General features: G+C 43.6%; 1 protein-coding gene across 1 annotated transcript in view; it reads left to right on the top strand.

Moving 5' to 3' along the window:
• LOC126456525 (agrin-like) overlaps nucleotides 1-13,307 on the top strand; it is a 1,113,065-nt gene that overhangs the window by 934,925 nt on the left and 164,833 nt on the right. Inside the window, exon 14 of the mRNA XM_050092274.1 lies at nucleotides 1,743-1,889. Coding sequence (XP_049948231.1) covers nucleotides 1,743-1,889 — 147 coding nt within the window. The remainder of the gene's footprint in view (nucleotides 1-1,742; nucleotides 1,890-13,307) is intronic.

Here is a 13,307-nt window from a genome sequence, read left to right as displayed (position 1 = left end):
AGATGCACTCTGTTTAAAAATTTACATAAATTAAGCTTTCTAGCCCACCTAGCGCAAAACAGTCATTCAATTACAGAAATCAAAACAAATTTCCATATTCACACGCTGTAGGCGAAGGAATAAAGATGGATCTGCCGGACATAACAATAAATCATCCTACACCATCTTAAAGGAACGAACTGACTTAGCTATTAACTCATTTTTTCGAAATGTCAAAGAATGTTTGTAATTGAAAAACTTAACAACCCAGGACAAAAAACTAAAACGAACATACACACCCTTCCACAGTGGTGCACCTACTCATCGATCATCACTTTCTCACTTTCTCTCTCTCTCTCTCTCTTCTAGTGCACACTCACCCACCTACCCCCCCCCCACCCCCCAACCCCCCACACACACACCATATACCGCCCTCGACCCCCAGAAATGCCCACATAACTTGCAGAGTTCTGATGTTTATTTCATATATAATGATCAACGTTTATTTTAAAAAATTGTAAATTAATGGTAAGATCTTATGGGACCAAACTGCTTAGGTCATCGGTCCCTAAGCTTACACACTACTTAATCTAACTTAAACTAACTTACGCTATGGACAACACACACCCATGCCCGAGGGCAGGACTCGAGCCTCCGACGGGGGGATCCGTACGGACCGTGACAGGACGCCTCAGACCAATGTTTATAAAGCAAAAAGATAAATCTCAAATTCAATTTCAGTACTAAAACTATTGACGCAATATCATTGTTGTTTTATAGATTTTGAAATAGCACAGTTCCAGTTTCCAACGTAAATACATTTTATTTTTGCCATAATGAATATAATATAAATATAAACATAATTACTGTCGCCAATGGGTGATGCTCGTGGTGAGCAAAGGAACTCTGCACCTCAACACAGTTACTTTCAAATTAAATTTCGTTACGCTCTTTCGGTTATCTACATTTCGTAAAGCACGTGGAAGTTAGAACGTGTGGCAGAGTTCGTGAAGTGCTACAAAAATAACGTCACTGAGAAGCACATGTTATGTCTTCCAGAACAATGCGCGCACCGAGCACAAACCATTAGTAACGCATATAAATCGATCTCATAAAGTACATAATTCTTTCCACATTCAGTGCTTATATGTTTCGTTTTTACATTTTCCCACAGCTACAACCCCCACATTGTTGGAAACATGTCATAAATATGCGCCATCCGATGACAGATCGCTAGGCGCTTCGAAACCAGAAATGTAAAATAAAAATAAAACAAAAGACGACTGGTTGAAGTAATTCCTGGAAACCTTTAGCCATGACAGTCGCAATGTTCCATATCCATAATGGGTAAAAATTATTTTAATAATTATTAATAAGAAAAAATATGAGTTTTGGCATGCACGCCAGAGTGTAATCCCTCCATGGTTTACTATAGCAGCCAACCAAATCTTAAGTCGATTCAGGTAGCGCAATGTCCCATAATTGCTATAAGTGGATAGTATCATCTGTCCTTTTTGCCTCACTCCACTTTTTCACGTTATGTGTCACATACTGTGTCTTCGCTCAACTGAGATGTGAAATGTGTGAATAAAGCTTATGCCACCAAAAGCCAAAACGTTACATCAGGTATGTTTGACACACATTGCCTGGCGGAAGCTGATAAAGCAACAAATAATTTTGCTTTCATGGACAGGGTACGTCAGAGATCAAGTAGAAGTGTGTGTTGACATATGTGACTAGTACGAGGTGACTGACTGTTCCAGCGTGCGACTGTTCGCCCCTGGGAGCCGTGCGAGAGGACTGCGAGCAGATGACGGGCCGGTGCATGTGCAAGCCCGGCGTGCAGGGCCAGAAGTGCACCATCTGCACCGGCGTCAACCTGGTGCTCGCCGCCGAAGGCTGCGTCCCAGGTACGTACCTGCCGCCGCCGCCGCCGTCGTCGTTGTCGTTGTTGTTGTTGTTGCGGTCGTCGACTCGAAGTTTGGTTTCAGGCAACTCTCCAAGCTAGTCTACCAAGTGTAAACCTTTCCTCTCTGCATAATTACTCCAACCGACAGCTACTTGAACCTGCTTAACGTAGTCAGTCCTCTGTTTTACTCTTACAATTTTAAACCCCACGCTTCCCTACATTACCAAATTCATCACTTCTTGATCCCCCGAGAAGCGTTCTATCAACTGACGCTCACCATCTTTCTCTCAAGTAAAATCACTTTTTTTCCCCCTCTGCTCTACAGTATTTTTCTGCAACACGTCTTTTCAAAAGCGTTTATTTTCTTGTCTGAAATGTTTATCGTCCGCATTTCTCTTCCGTATAAGGCTACCCTCAAGACAGCTATCTTTAGAAAAGGCTTCCTAACACTTAAATTTATAGATAGTTAGTTCGTTAGTTAGTTACATGTTCCACAGATCATCTGAACGATTCTTTTATCGAAATGATGTGGACCGAGTTATTTTACAGAATATCTTTACAAGATTACTGTTGACCTTAAAGAACACATTATCATTATATTCCTGCTCATGCAACTACAGGGTGGCGCAGGGAAACGGGAAATTTCGAAATAACGTCATTTGCATGAATAAATTCATAAAACTAGTAATTTATTATCATTTCGATAAAAGAATCGTTCAGTATGCCATTATTCAGTATGTCTTTACAATCAAAATCTCCAAAAGTGTCTCTTTACTTTTTAAAGATGACATCGGAAAGATGTGCTCCCATTCGGCGTTCATACTCTAACAGCCTGTTATGAAAACTCTGGAATGCTCGGTGTAGCAAATCTCGGGGAATGGCAGTGATTTCGTTTTCAATGTTCTCCTTCAGTTCATGGATTGTTGCAGGACGTGTACGGTACACCTTGCCTTTAAGATATCCACACAGGAAGAAGTCGTACACACTAAGATCAGGGGATCTCGCAGGCCATGCAATGTCACCGTTACGTGAAATAATGCGTCTTCCAAACAATTGACGAACTGCTGCCATCGATTGTCGAGCAGTGTGTGACGTGGCTCCGTCCTGCTGAAACCACATGTTGTCGACGTTGAGATTAAGCTCGTGCAATCTCGGTGTAAATAATGTTTGAAGCATTTCAACATATCGAGCGGATGTTACTGTCACTGCACTACCATCCTCACGTTCAAAAAAATAAGGGCCGATAACACCATAACATGACACAGCACACCATATTGTGACCTTGGCGCTATGTAGTTGTCGCTGGTGAAACTCACAAGGATTGTCCTGTGCCCAATAACGAAAATTCTGTTTGTTCACGAATCCGTTCAGGTGGAAATGGGCTTCGTCTGATATCCATAAGATACCAAGGAAATTCGCGTCCTCGTTGATTTTAGCCAATATCTGGCTACTACACTCCATATGTGACGCTGGTTCTCGTTCATGTAAGTGTTGCACAATCTGTAACTTATAGGGATGGAAGTCTAATTCGTGCAGTATTCTTTGTAAGCTTCGTCGCTTAATCCCTAGCGAAGATGCATGCTGTCGAACGGAGCGGCGAGGACTTCTCTCGATTGCAGCTCTAGCAGCTGCAATGTTCTCTGGGGTACGTTCCGTTGGAATGCTACCTGTAGGTTTCTTTTTCAAGGCAGATCCTGTTTCTTCAAAATTACGCACCCTCGTTGTAATCGCATGCGCAGATGGGACACGTCCATGACGTCCAAGCTGGTAATGCTGTCGAAATGTTCTCTGAGCGGCAGTCGCACTATCACCATTTTTGTAAAACGCTCTCACAGCTACTGCACGTTCCGCACCAGTCCAATTCTCCATGGTTACTAAATGGCAATGCGTTCACATCCATTGTGCAAAGTTTCGAACATCTGTCGGCGCTACTGTGCTGCCAACTGTAACGTTCAAAATTTCCCGTTCCCCTGCGCTACCCTGTACAATCAAAAACAAATTTTTTTAAGTAGAAATTCGTCAGTGGAATAGAAGGACTTGTCCAGGAGAAATAACTTCAAACGAGATTTAGAACTTGCTTCACTACTTGTCAGGCGACATTTTGTGTTATTGAGCAAATGATTAAAACTTTCTGTTAACGCATGTTGAACTCATCTATGAGTCACTGACAGCTTTAACAATGGGTACTGAAGCCCAATTTTCTGTCTAGTCTTGTAGGTAGCACTGTTCTTATCAAACTGTGATGGATTATTTATGACACATTTCACTAGCTGAGCTATATATTGTGACGGCGCAGTTAAAATGCCTAGCTCCTTAAAGAGGTACTTAAATGACGCCCGTGCGTGAACATCACATATTACTCTTGGTGCTCGCTTTTATGCAATCAGTCCTCTTTTTCCCACGTGATGAGCTACCCTAGAAAATTATTCCCTATGATATAATTGAGGAAATACGCAAAATATGTTAGGAGATTTATACGTTTGTTTCCAAGATTATCAATTATGCGGAGAGAAAAAGTAGGTGATCTTAATTGTTTAAGAATCTCAGTAATATGCTTCTTTCAGTTCAAGTTTTCGTCAATATATACACACGAAAATCTGGAGCATTCTATCCTGGTTACTGACTCCTGCTCATGTACTACATCAGTTGTTCGTATGATGCTATTTGTTTTACAGAACTGAACGTATAGCGCTTTTTTTCAAAATTTAGGGAGTGCCTATTTTCAGAAAACCAGTTATTAATTCTTTGAAAATATGGTTTACTAACTCTTCTGTTGCTTTCTCTCTAATGGAATTTATTATAACACTAGTATCGACTGCATAAAGTACCAATTTTGCCTTTCGAAAGCGTATACACTGAAGCGCCAAAGAAACTGGTCTAAGCATGCGTATTGAAATATAGATGGTTCAAATGGCTCTGAGCACTATGGGACTTAACATCTATGGACATCAGTCCCCTAGAACTTAGAACTACTCAAACCTAACTAACCTAAGGACAGCACACAACACCCAGCCATCACGAGGCAGAGAAAATCCCTGACCCCGCCGGGAATCGAACCCGGGAACCCGGGCGTGGGAAGCGAGAACGCTGCCGCACGACCACGAGATGCGGGCTTGAAATATAGAGATATGTAAACAGGCAGAATATGGCACTGCGGTCGGCAACGCCTATATAAGACGACAAGTGTCTGGCGTTGTTGTTACATCGTTTACCGCTGCTGCAATGGCAGGTTATCGACATTTAAATGAGACTAAACGTGGTGTTGTAGTCAGCGCACTAGCGATGGGACACAGCATCTCAGAGGTAGCGATGAAGTGGGGATTTTCCCGTACGACCTTTTCATGAGTGTATCGTGAATATCTGTAATCCGGTAAAACATCAAATCTCCGACATCGCTGCGGCCGGAAAAAGATCCTGCAAGTACGGGGCCAACAACGACTGAACAGTATCATTCAACATGACAGGAGTGCAACCCCTCCGAAAGTTGCTGGAGATATCAATGCTAGGCCATCAACAAGTGTCAGCGTTGTGAACCATTCAACGAAATATCACCGATATGGGCTTTCGAACCCAAAGGCCCACTCTTGTACCATTGATGAATGCACGACACAAAGCTTAAAGTCTCGCTTGGGCGCGACAAAATCGGCATTGGACTGTTGATGACTGGAACCATGTTGCCTGGTCGGACGAGTCTCGTTTCAAATTGTATCGAGCGGATGGACGTTTACGGGTATGGAGACAGCCTCATGAATCAATGGACCCTGCAAATCAGTAGGGGACTGTTCAAGCTTTAGGCTCTGTAATGATGTGGGGCTTGTGCAGTTGGAGTATATGGGACCCCTGATACGTTTAGATACGACTCTGACTCGTGACATACGTAAGCATCCTGTCTGATCACCTGCATCCATTTATGTCCATTGTGCATTCCAACGGACTTGAACAACTCCAGCAGGACAATGCGACACCCCAAACGTCCAGAATTGCTACAGACTAGCTCCAGGGACACTCTTCTGAGTTTAAACACTTCCGCTAGTAACCAAACTCCCCAGACATGAACATTATTGAGCATATCTGGGATGCATTGCAACGTACTGTTCAGAAGATATCTCCACCCCTCGTACTCTTACGGACTTATGGACAGCCCTGCATGATTCAAGTGTGAGTTCCTTCCAGTACTACGTCACACATTAGTCGTGTCCATGTCACGACGTGTTGCGGCACTTCTGCGTGCTCGCGGGCGCCCTAGACGGTATTAGGCAGGTGTACCAGTCTCTTGTAAGTAAAGTAAAAATTCTATTATTATCAAAGTAAGCAAGGTTTTTATTGTTGAATCATAATATACATATGATTTTGATTATGACATAAATGAATTCGTAATAACGAAATGAAAAATTTTCGGTCAAATGTACATATGTTCAAGGTACACATTAGTCTTAAATTACGATTTTCTTCCACTTCGAGCAACTCCTCACATATACGCCGCAATCGCAGATTATACTCTACCTAATTATTTGAATAAAATATTATGTATCCTACAAAAAATTTGTACATCATGAATCATACTTCACTCACTTTATTTTTCATTCTGATGTCCAAATGTAATTGAAAGAAAATGCTCTTAAATTTCACACACTCGATGTTACTTGATGCACTTGGGTGTAAGCAGCCCCAGTCGACCGTGGACGGCTGCCGTAGACGTAATGACGCTTCCAGTGTGATGTCACTTAGATCACACAACAGATGGCGCCGTAGACACCATTTTCTGAGGTTTATATATTATTAACGAAAAGTGAGCATGGGGTTACTACACCCCCGTGTGTCAAAGAAGGGTTAAGGCTGCACATTCCAAACTACAATGATATTTATCATCCCCAACATTACCGTGACCGTTATAAAAGCTCATTGGCCTGAATAAGGAGCGCAGCGATCCATTCCTGGGAGGTAGTTGACGGTTGGGAGCAGCCAAGTAATGGCAACCTAACAAGAGCTGGAAAGCTATCTCAGAACCAGCTGGTAAGACACATGGCTTTTTGTAGTGACAGCCACATAGAACGGCAACAGAAAACAGTGTCCACCCGGACAGTCTGCTGTCTCTTTGCTGAGAACGAGTTTTTAAATATGACCCAGCAGGGTCAGTGGGCCTCACTATTGTCCTGGATCACTCAACACATAGCGTCCGTCTCCACCACAGAGGACCTCGCGCTGGGTGCTATGTTGGCAAAAGTCTGACTCTAACACCTCGCGCACTTATCACACTAATGAGAGCCTCTGAAAATCGAACATGTCGTGTACTGTTCGTCAGACGCAAGTGATCTGCCTGATTCACGCTATCAGAATACAGCAAAAAGCCGGCTACAGTTTCCGTACAAGACGAGATGCTAGGGTTTACAGCCCCCTCCCGCCGGAGGTTCAAGTCCTATCTCGGGCATGGGTGCGTGTGTTGTTCTGAGCATAAATCAGTTTAAATAGTGTGTAAGTCTAGGGACCAGTGACCTAAACAGTTTGGTCCCTTAGGAATTCACACACATTTGAACATTTGTTTACAACGTAGGTAACACGCCACCATGCTCCACTGTTGCTCTTCATTGCTAGTGTTTCTCTCTCCGGCTCTTCCCAACCCCCTAGTGGCTTCTTTGATATTTTATAATTCGTGTTTTAAATGACGCTTGATCTCATGAGAAACCCGATACTGAATACTAGTGCAGTCTTTGCTCCTGATTTCCGTCTTTAATATTCGTTTTCCTCTTTCATTGTAAATGTTAAATGCAGAATAGATTTCAGTTAAAATTTAGGCTCCTTCCATTATTACGATTTTTGTACAGCCCTTCTTTTCACCTACGTCCCCAGTCATGACCTTTGATTAATCGATGTTCAAATTGAAAGCCTGATTCACTCCTGTAAGGAGGATCTAGTCGGATGCTTCCAAGACCACATGATGCGCTATTGTGTTCCACTTATTAGAGGAAATGGGTGGCAGGCGAGGTGCATCACTACAACCAGAAATGCTTTAACGGAAAGTCGTAGTAGGCTGCACGGTCCAGTCACATTAACGTGGCCCGCCTATCTCTGACGTCAACGTTCAGTAACCACCCGCAGACGGCAGGCGGCAGCACTGGCAATGGAAGTTTCGTAAGGCACATTGGCAGTCGTTTTCGAAGTGAGGAAACGGGCTTTTCGGGCCAAGAGTGGAACCATTTCCGAAACGGATAGCAACGTATGCAACCTGTTCGTGTGCCGCCGTGGTTGAAGCTATCCAAAACTGGCGGCGAGGCAACTGTGGTGCAGGACGAGCAATAAATGATGGGGTGAACAGTGGCCTGTGGACATTGTGTACGGTGGACTAGATGTGCAACTACTGAGCAGTTGGCCACGCAAATTAACCAAGGGTCTGCCAACAGTGCCTCCTCAGAGACTGTTCAGCGATAGTAGTTGCGTATGGACCTCCGCGGCAGCGCCTGGTTCATGCACCCATCCTGAGTGCTGTTCATCGGCGATAAAGGCTGGAATTTGCTTGCCGATACCGCAACCGGACGTCCACTGAGAGGCGAGAGGTGGCCTTTTCAGAACAGTCACATTTACGCTCCATCGGCATATGACCGTTAGCGTGTACGGCGTGAAACGTCTGAAAGCGAACACCCTGTAACAATCCTCGGAAAGGTCCAGGTCGGAGGAGGGAGCGTTATGGTCTGGGGAATGTTTTCGTGGCATTCCCTGGGTGATGTCGACATTCTGTAAGGCACAATGGTTCAACACAATTATGCATCTGTCCTTGGGGAGCACGACCAACCCTACATGCGGTTTGTTTTTGCTCGACAGAATGGCATCTACCAGTAGGACAATGCAATGTGTCACACTGTTTGCAGTCTACATGCGAGGTTCTAAGAGCACCGGTATGAGATTATCATACTCCTCTGGCCATCAACCTGCCGGATTTAACCCAATCGAGAATCTGTGGGACCATCTAGCTCGGGAAGTTCGCGTCGTGGATCCTCTAATGAGGACCCTAGCACTGCTGGCAATGGGCCTGGAATCGGCGTAGCTCCACATCCCTGTTGGTATCTTCCAGAACCCCAGCGAGTGACTTTCTTCGTGCACTTCTCGTGGCGGTCCGCGCTGCAGAAGATGGGTATTCAGGCTTCTGACAGGTTGTCACATTAAGGTGACGGGGCTCTGTATGGGAAATGGGGAGAGTCGTGGTTACTTAGGTGTTCCAGTGTTCGCAGTGCCAAACAAATCAGCTATGCAGAGCCTGCGCTCTCTCTTGGTATCCCATTGGTAGACTGACTGTGACTCCACGCGTAACTCACAATAAAATCTCTCTTTGATGTTATTATAGTCAGGTAGCGATCTCTCTTTGAGTTCCTGAAGTAGTATTCTGTTCCTCTCTCGCAACATCTTACTGTTAACCACTCTCTGGTTTACCAACATCGATCCTGTAAATAGAGGTCTTGTGAAACATAGCTCGCTGAGTTCCTCCATTATGTACAGAGCGCCATAGACAAAGTTGCCAAGGTTGATGCCGTGTCCCTTGATTTTAGGAATGCACTCTACACTGTTCGGCAGTGTCACTTAGTGAACAAAATACCAATATCGGACCAGATTCTTGCAAGTGATACTCTGAGATGAAGAGGTTGGCACAGGAGAGGAATTCTTGGCAGACCGCATCAAACTAGTCAGAAGCAGTAGCTCAAAAAAAAAAAAAATTGTCGGGTGGATGACGTCAGAAGGTCCATGAGGCTGCCTGCAGAAGATGTTGTTGCCTGCAAGAAGGTTGCAATGCCAGAAGACCGTGCTGAAGAGCAGGCTAAATGCTCACCAGAAAATGGTAAGAATAGTAAATTTTGTTGACATATCTTTCGTGACCACGGTACATTTACACCTACATCTACATCATACTCCGCAAGCCACCTGTGACGGAGGGTACTTCTGGTACCGATAAATTATCTTCCTGTCCCCATTCCGCTTGCGAATGGCGCTTGGGAAGAATGATTTTCGTTAAGCCTCTCCATTAACTCTAATTTCTCGAATTTTCCCGTCGTGATCTTTTTGCGGGATGTACGTGGAAGGACTTCCCCATATGTGCGAACAGCCTTAAAGGGCTTCCGACGCTTTCTACTCGATCAGTTATACACATTGTAAATAGTAACGGTCATATGACACTTCCTTCAGATGCTCCAGAAATTATCTTTACATTTATCGATTTTGTTCCGTTAAGAGGGACGTGTTGAGCCGTTTCTGCAAGGAAGTCACGAATCCAGTCGCAAATTCGGTCCGATATTCGGAAAGCTCGTATTTTTGCACTAAAAGAAAGTGCAGGATGGTGTCAGATGCCTTCCTGAAGCCAAGGAACACGGCATCAAGCAGATTTCCGCTGTCTACAGCGCTATGGATCTCATGGAGGAACAGAGCGAAGTGAGTATCGCAAGGTCTCTGTTTGCGGAATCCATGTTGATTTTTATAGAAGAGATTTTCGTTCTCCAAAAACAATTGTAAAACATATTCCATAATCCTACAAAAGACTGACATCAACTACATAGGCGTGTAACTGCGTCCAAGTGTTAAACGACTATTCTTGCATACAGGAATGACCTGCACTTTTTTTCAGTCACTAGATAGTTTTGGGAAGAAGTTCTTTCGCATAATCTTTGTAGAATCTTATAGATATCTCATGCGGTCCTGATGTTTTGCACTACCAAGCATCTGTAGTTCCTTTTCAATTCAATGATCAATTATCTCAATGCCTGCCTTTCGACGTTCGTACGACGATTGAAAGGAGGTACTATGTTAGGATCTTTCGCGATGAAACAGTTTCGGAATACCGAATTCAATATTTCGGCCTCCTTTCCGCTAGTTTCCGTTTCGATGCCTTGTTTCTCAGACCGCTTGGCAAAATTGTACTTTTAAAGTCACTGAACGCTTCTCTCGCCGCTCTCTTTACGATCATTTTCGCTTCGTTCAGCTAGGTTTTGACTTCTCATGAATCTGTAATGAACCTCCCTTTGTTTACGTAGCAGGATACGTATCAGGGCGCCACATCACACATTACAGCAGGATAATGATGAAACCCTTCTGCCAGCAATCGTCATGAAATGGCATAACATGTCTTTCAGGCATAGCAAAAAATTCATCAAGATGACATTAGAAGGCTGTTCGCCTCCACCACGCCAGAATGAATGCTAGAGTATATTCGTGCCTTTGGCAGAAAATAGGGGGGAGGGGGGGCAGGTGTGTATGTGTGTGGGGGGGGGGGGGGAGGGAGGGGGGGGATGAAGAAATCGAACTTGATGTGGATGGACGTCAGTTCTTAACGTAAGAATTCATTCACTTTTTTGCCGACATATTTTCTTATCTAATATTTCTTATGTGATGAACTTCTTCACAAAATCTTACCTAAATATGATCGATATATACATTGTACCCCATATAATGTTGACTCCTAAGCTTCATGGAGACAACCTAACGTTGCAGTAGGGCGTTCAGTAATGGCGCTGTGGAACAAGACGAGTCATGTGTTGCATACGCCAGTATTTCACTATCCTAGAAATTTAAAACTTATGAACTTTTTAAGTAGAATACTGTACACGAAAACTCTTCAGAATAATTGTATAACTATTCAATTTTGGTCCCGGTTTTCCTCGGAAATGCTGCACTGGAACAGTTAATAAGCTTGTAAGACGGCAGCCTTCGTGTCAAGAGCTTACATGAAGGGCCAGTTCAGTTCTGGTTACGATCTCCACGTCTCGTATTTTAATGTTCTGCACATTATGCTATTGGACAAGGTTACTTGAGTAGTAGATAAGAATCAGTAACACAGTGTCTTATTAAAAGCACTGTGCCTCGTGATGACTGCGTGTTATGTGATGTCCTTAGGTTAGTTAGGTTTAAGTAGTTCTAAGTTCTAGGGACTGATGACCATAGATGTTAAGTCCCATAGTGCTCAGAGCTATTTGAACCACATTTTATTAAAAGCAAATCGCCTCATTATACCTGCCATTGATATTGCCCTTGTATTTTATCCTGCATTACCTAAAACTGGTCAAATAAAAATGATACCGTGCAGCGGAATTCTTTTATAGCACAATGCTTTCGGTCCTTTGTTAAGAGTTGTTGAGAACCAGAGAGGCTGACAAGATGAAGTGGAGACCGAAAGGGGCGAATTCTGCTTCAGACTTGGAGTGAGCAAGTCCTCAGTGGAGTGGAGAGAACTGGGTTGAGGGCGTCGGGAAGCCGAGTCGCCTCACCCCCTGGCAACTGGGAAGTCCAACAACTGCAGACTATTACTGCAATAAGAACTCTCCAGAGGCGGACTAATTCGTTACGACCCGTGGCCTGTTTCTGCGGCAGATATATCACGAGAGACCGTCGCCGCCTCTTCCATTATCCTCGAGCCTTTTCTGTGCGTCGCGAATCCGTAGCTCTTGTCCGGACTGAACGAGCACTGTAGGTAAGGCTTCCGCGATTCCAGCTCGAAATTAATCGACGTCTAACGACGTCATATGGCTTAGTGGTTGTTGTTAAGCTCGTGGTAAGTTGATCTGACGCACACGAATATTAAGTTCAGTCGTTAATAGTCTCTGGTCGAAGGACACCACCAATTCACTCACTTTATTGCTTATATTTGTTTTACGGGCATTAGGTCGTGGCTCAAGGCATAATTTTCTGCTTAACTTTCCTTCTTGCAGTGCTGGAGACGTCATTAGAGGCTTTAACGACTCGGAAAGTAGTTTCAAATTAGCTCAGCAAGGCGAACTGTTTATATAAACCCATTCAACGGTCGGTTCGTGACGTCGTCAGACATCCAGAAGATAAAGGCAATGCTACGATGGTACCGAAGAAAGAAAGTCCTGCAGTGAAATTCGGAAAATATTAGAGCCAAAAATATAGAGAGGACTTAAGCGAGATCCCACAATTTCTCTTCTGAGGATAACGAATAAACTAATAAAGGCCTCTTCGATTTTTCCACTGACAAGAAGGGACTCATTAAATCAGAAGCATTACCAACAAGATTGTATAGCTTACCAAAAATTCACAAACATGGCATCCCGCAATGATCAGTTTTCAGCGACATTGATTGTCCAACGTCGATTTCCAAACATTTCCTACAACCATTTATAGGAAAAACTGAAACTTATATTAATCATTCCTGTCATTTTGTAGAAAAAACAAAATCCAACAGGTTGAATCCAAGTGATATTATCTTCAGTTTTGATGTTTTATCATTGCTTGCTATGGTTTCTCTTAATGAGATGTATCACGGTAGGAATGTATTATCGCAAAGGATACGGGCATTAGGTCGTGGCTCAAGGCATAATTTTCTGCTTAACTTTCCTTCTTGCAGTGCTGTAGACGTCATTAGAGGCTTTAACGACTCGGAAAGTAGTTTCAAAATAAGCTCAGCAGTTTCAAATAAGCTCTTTAA

Source organism: Schistocerca serialis, chromosome 2, assembly GCF_023864345.2.
Source record: "Schistocerca serialis cubense isolate TAMUIC-IGC-003099 chromosome 2, iqSchSeri2.2, whole genome shotgun sequence".
Lineage (NCBI taxonomy): Eukaryota > Metazoa > Arthropoda > Insecta > Orthoptera > Acrididae > Schistocerca > Schistocerca serialis.
This window is presented reverse-complemented; position numbering and strand designations above follow the sequence as displayed.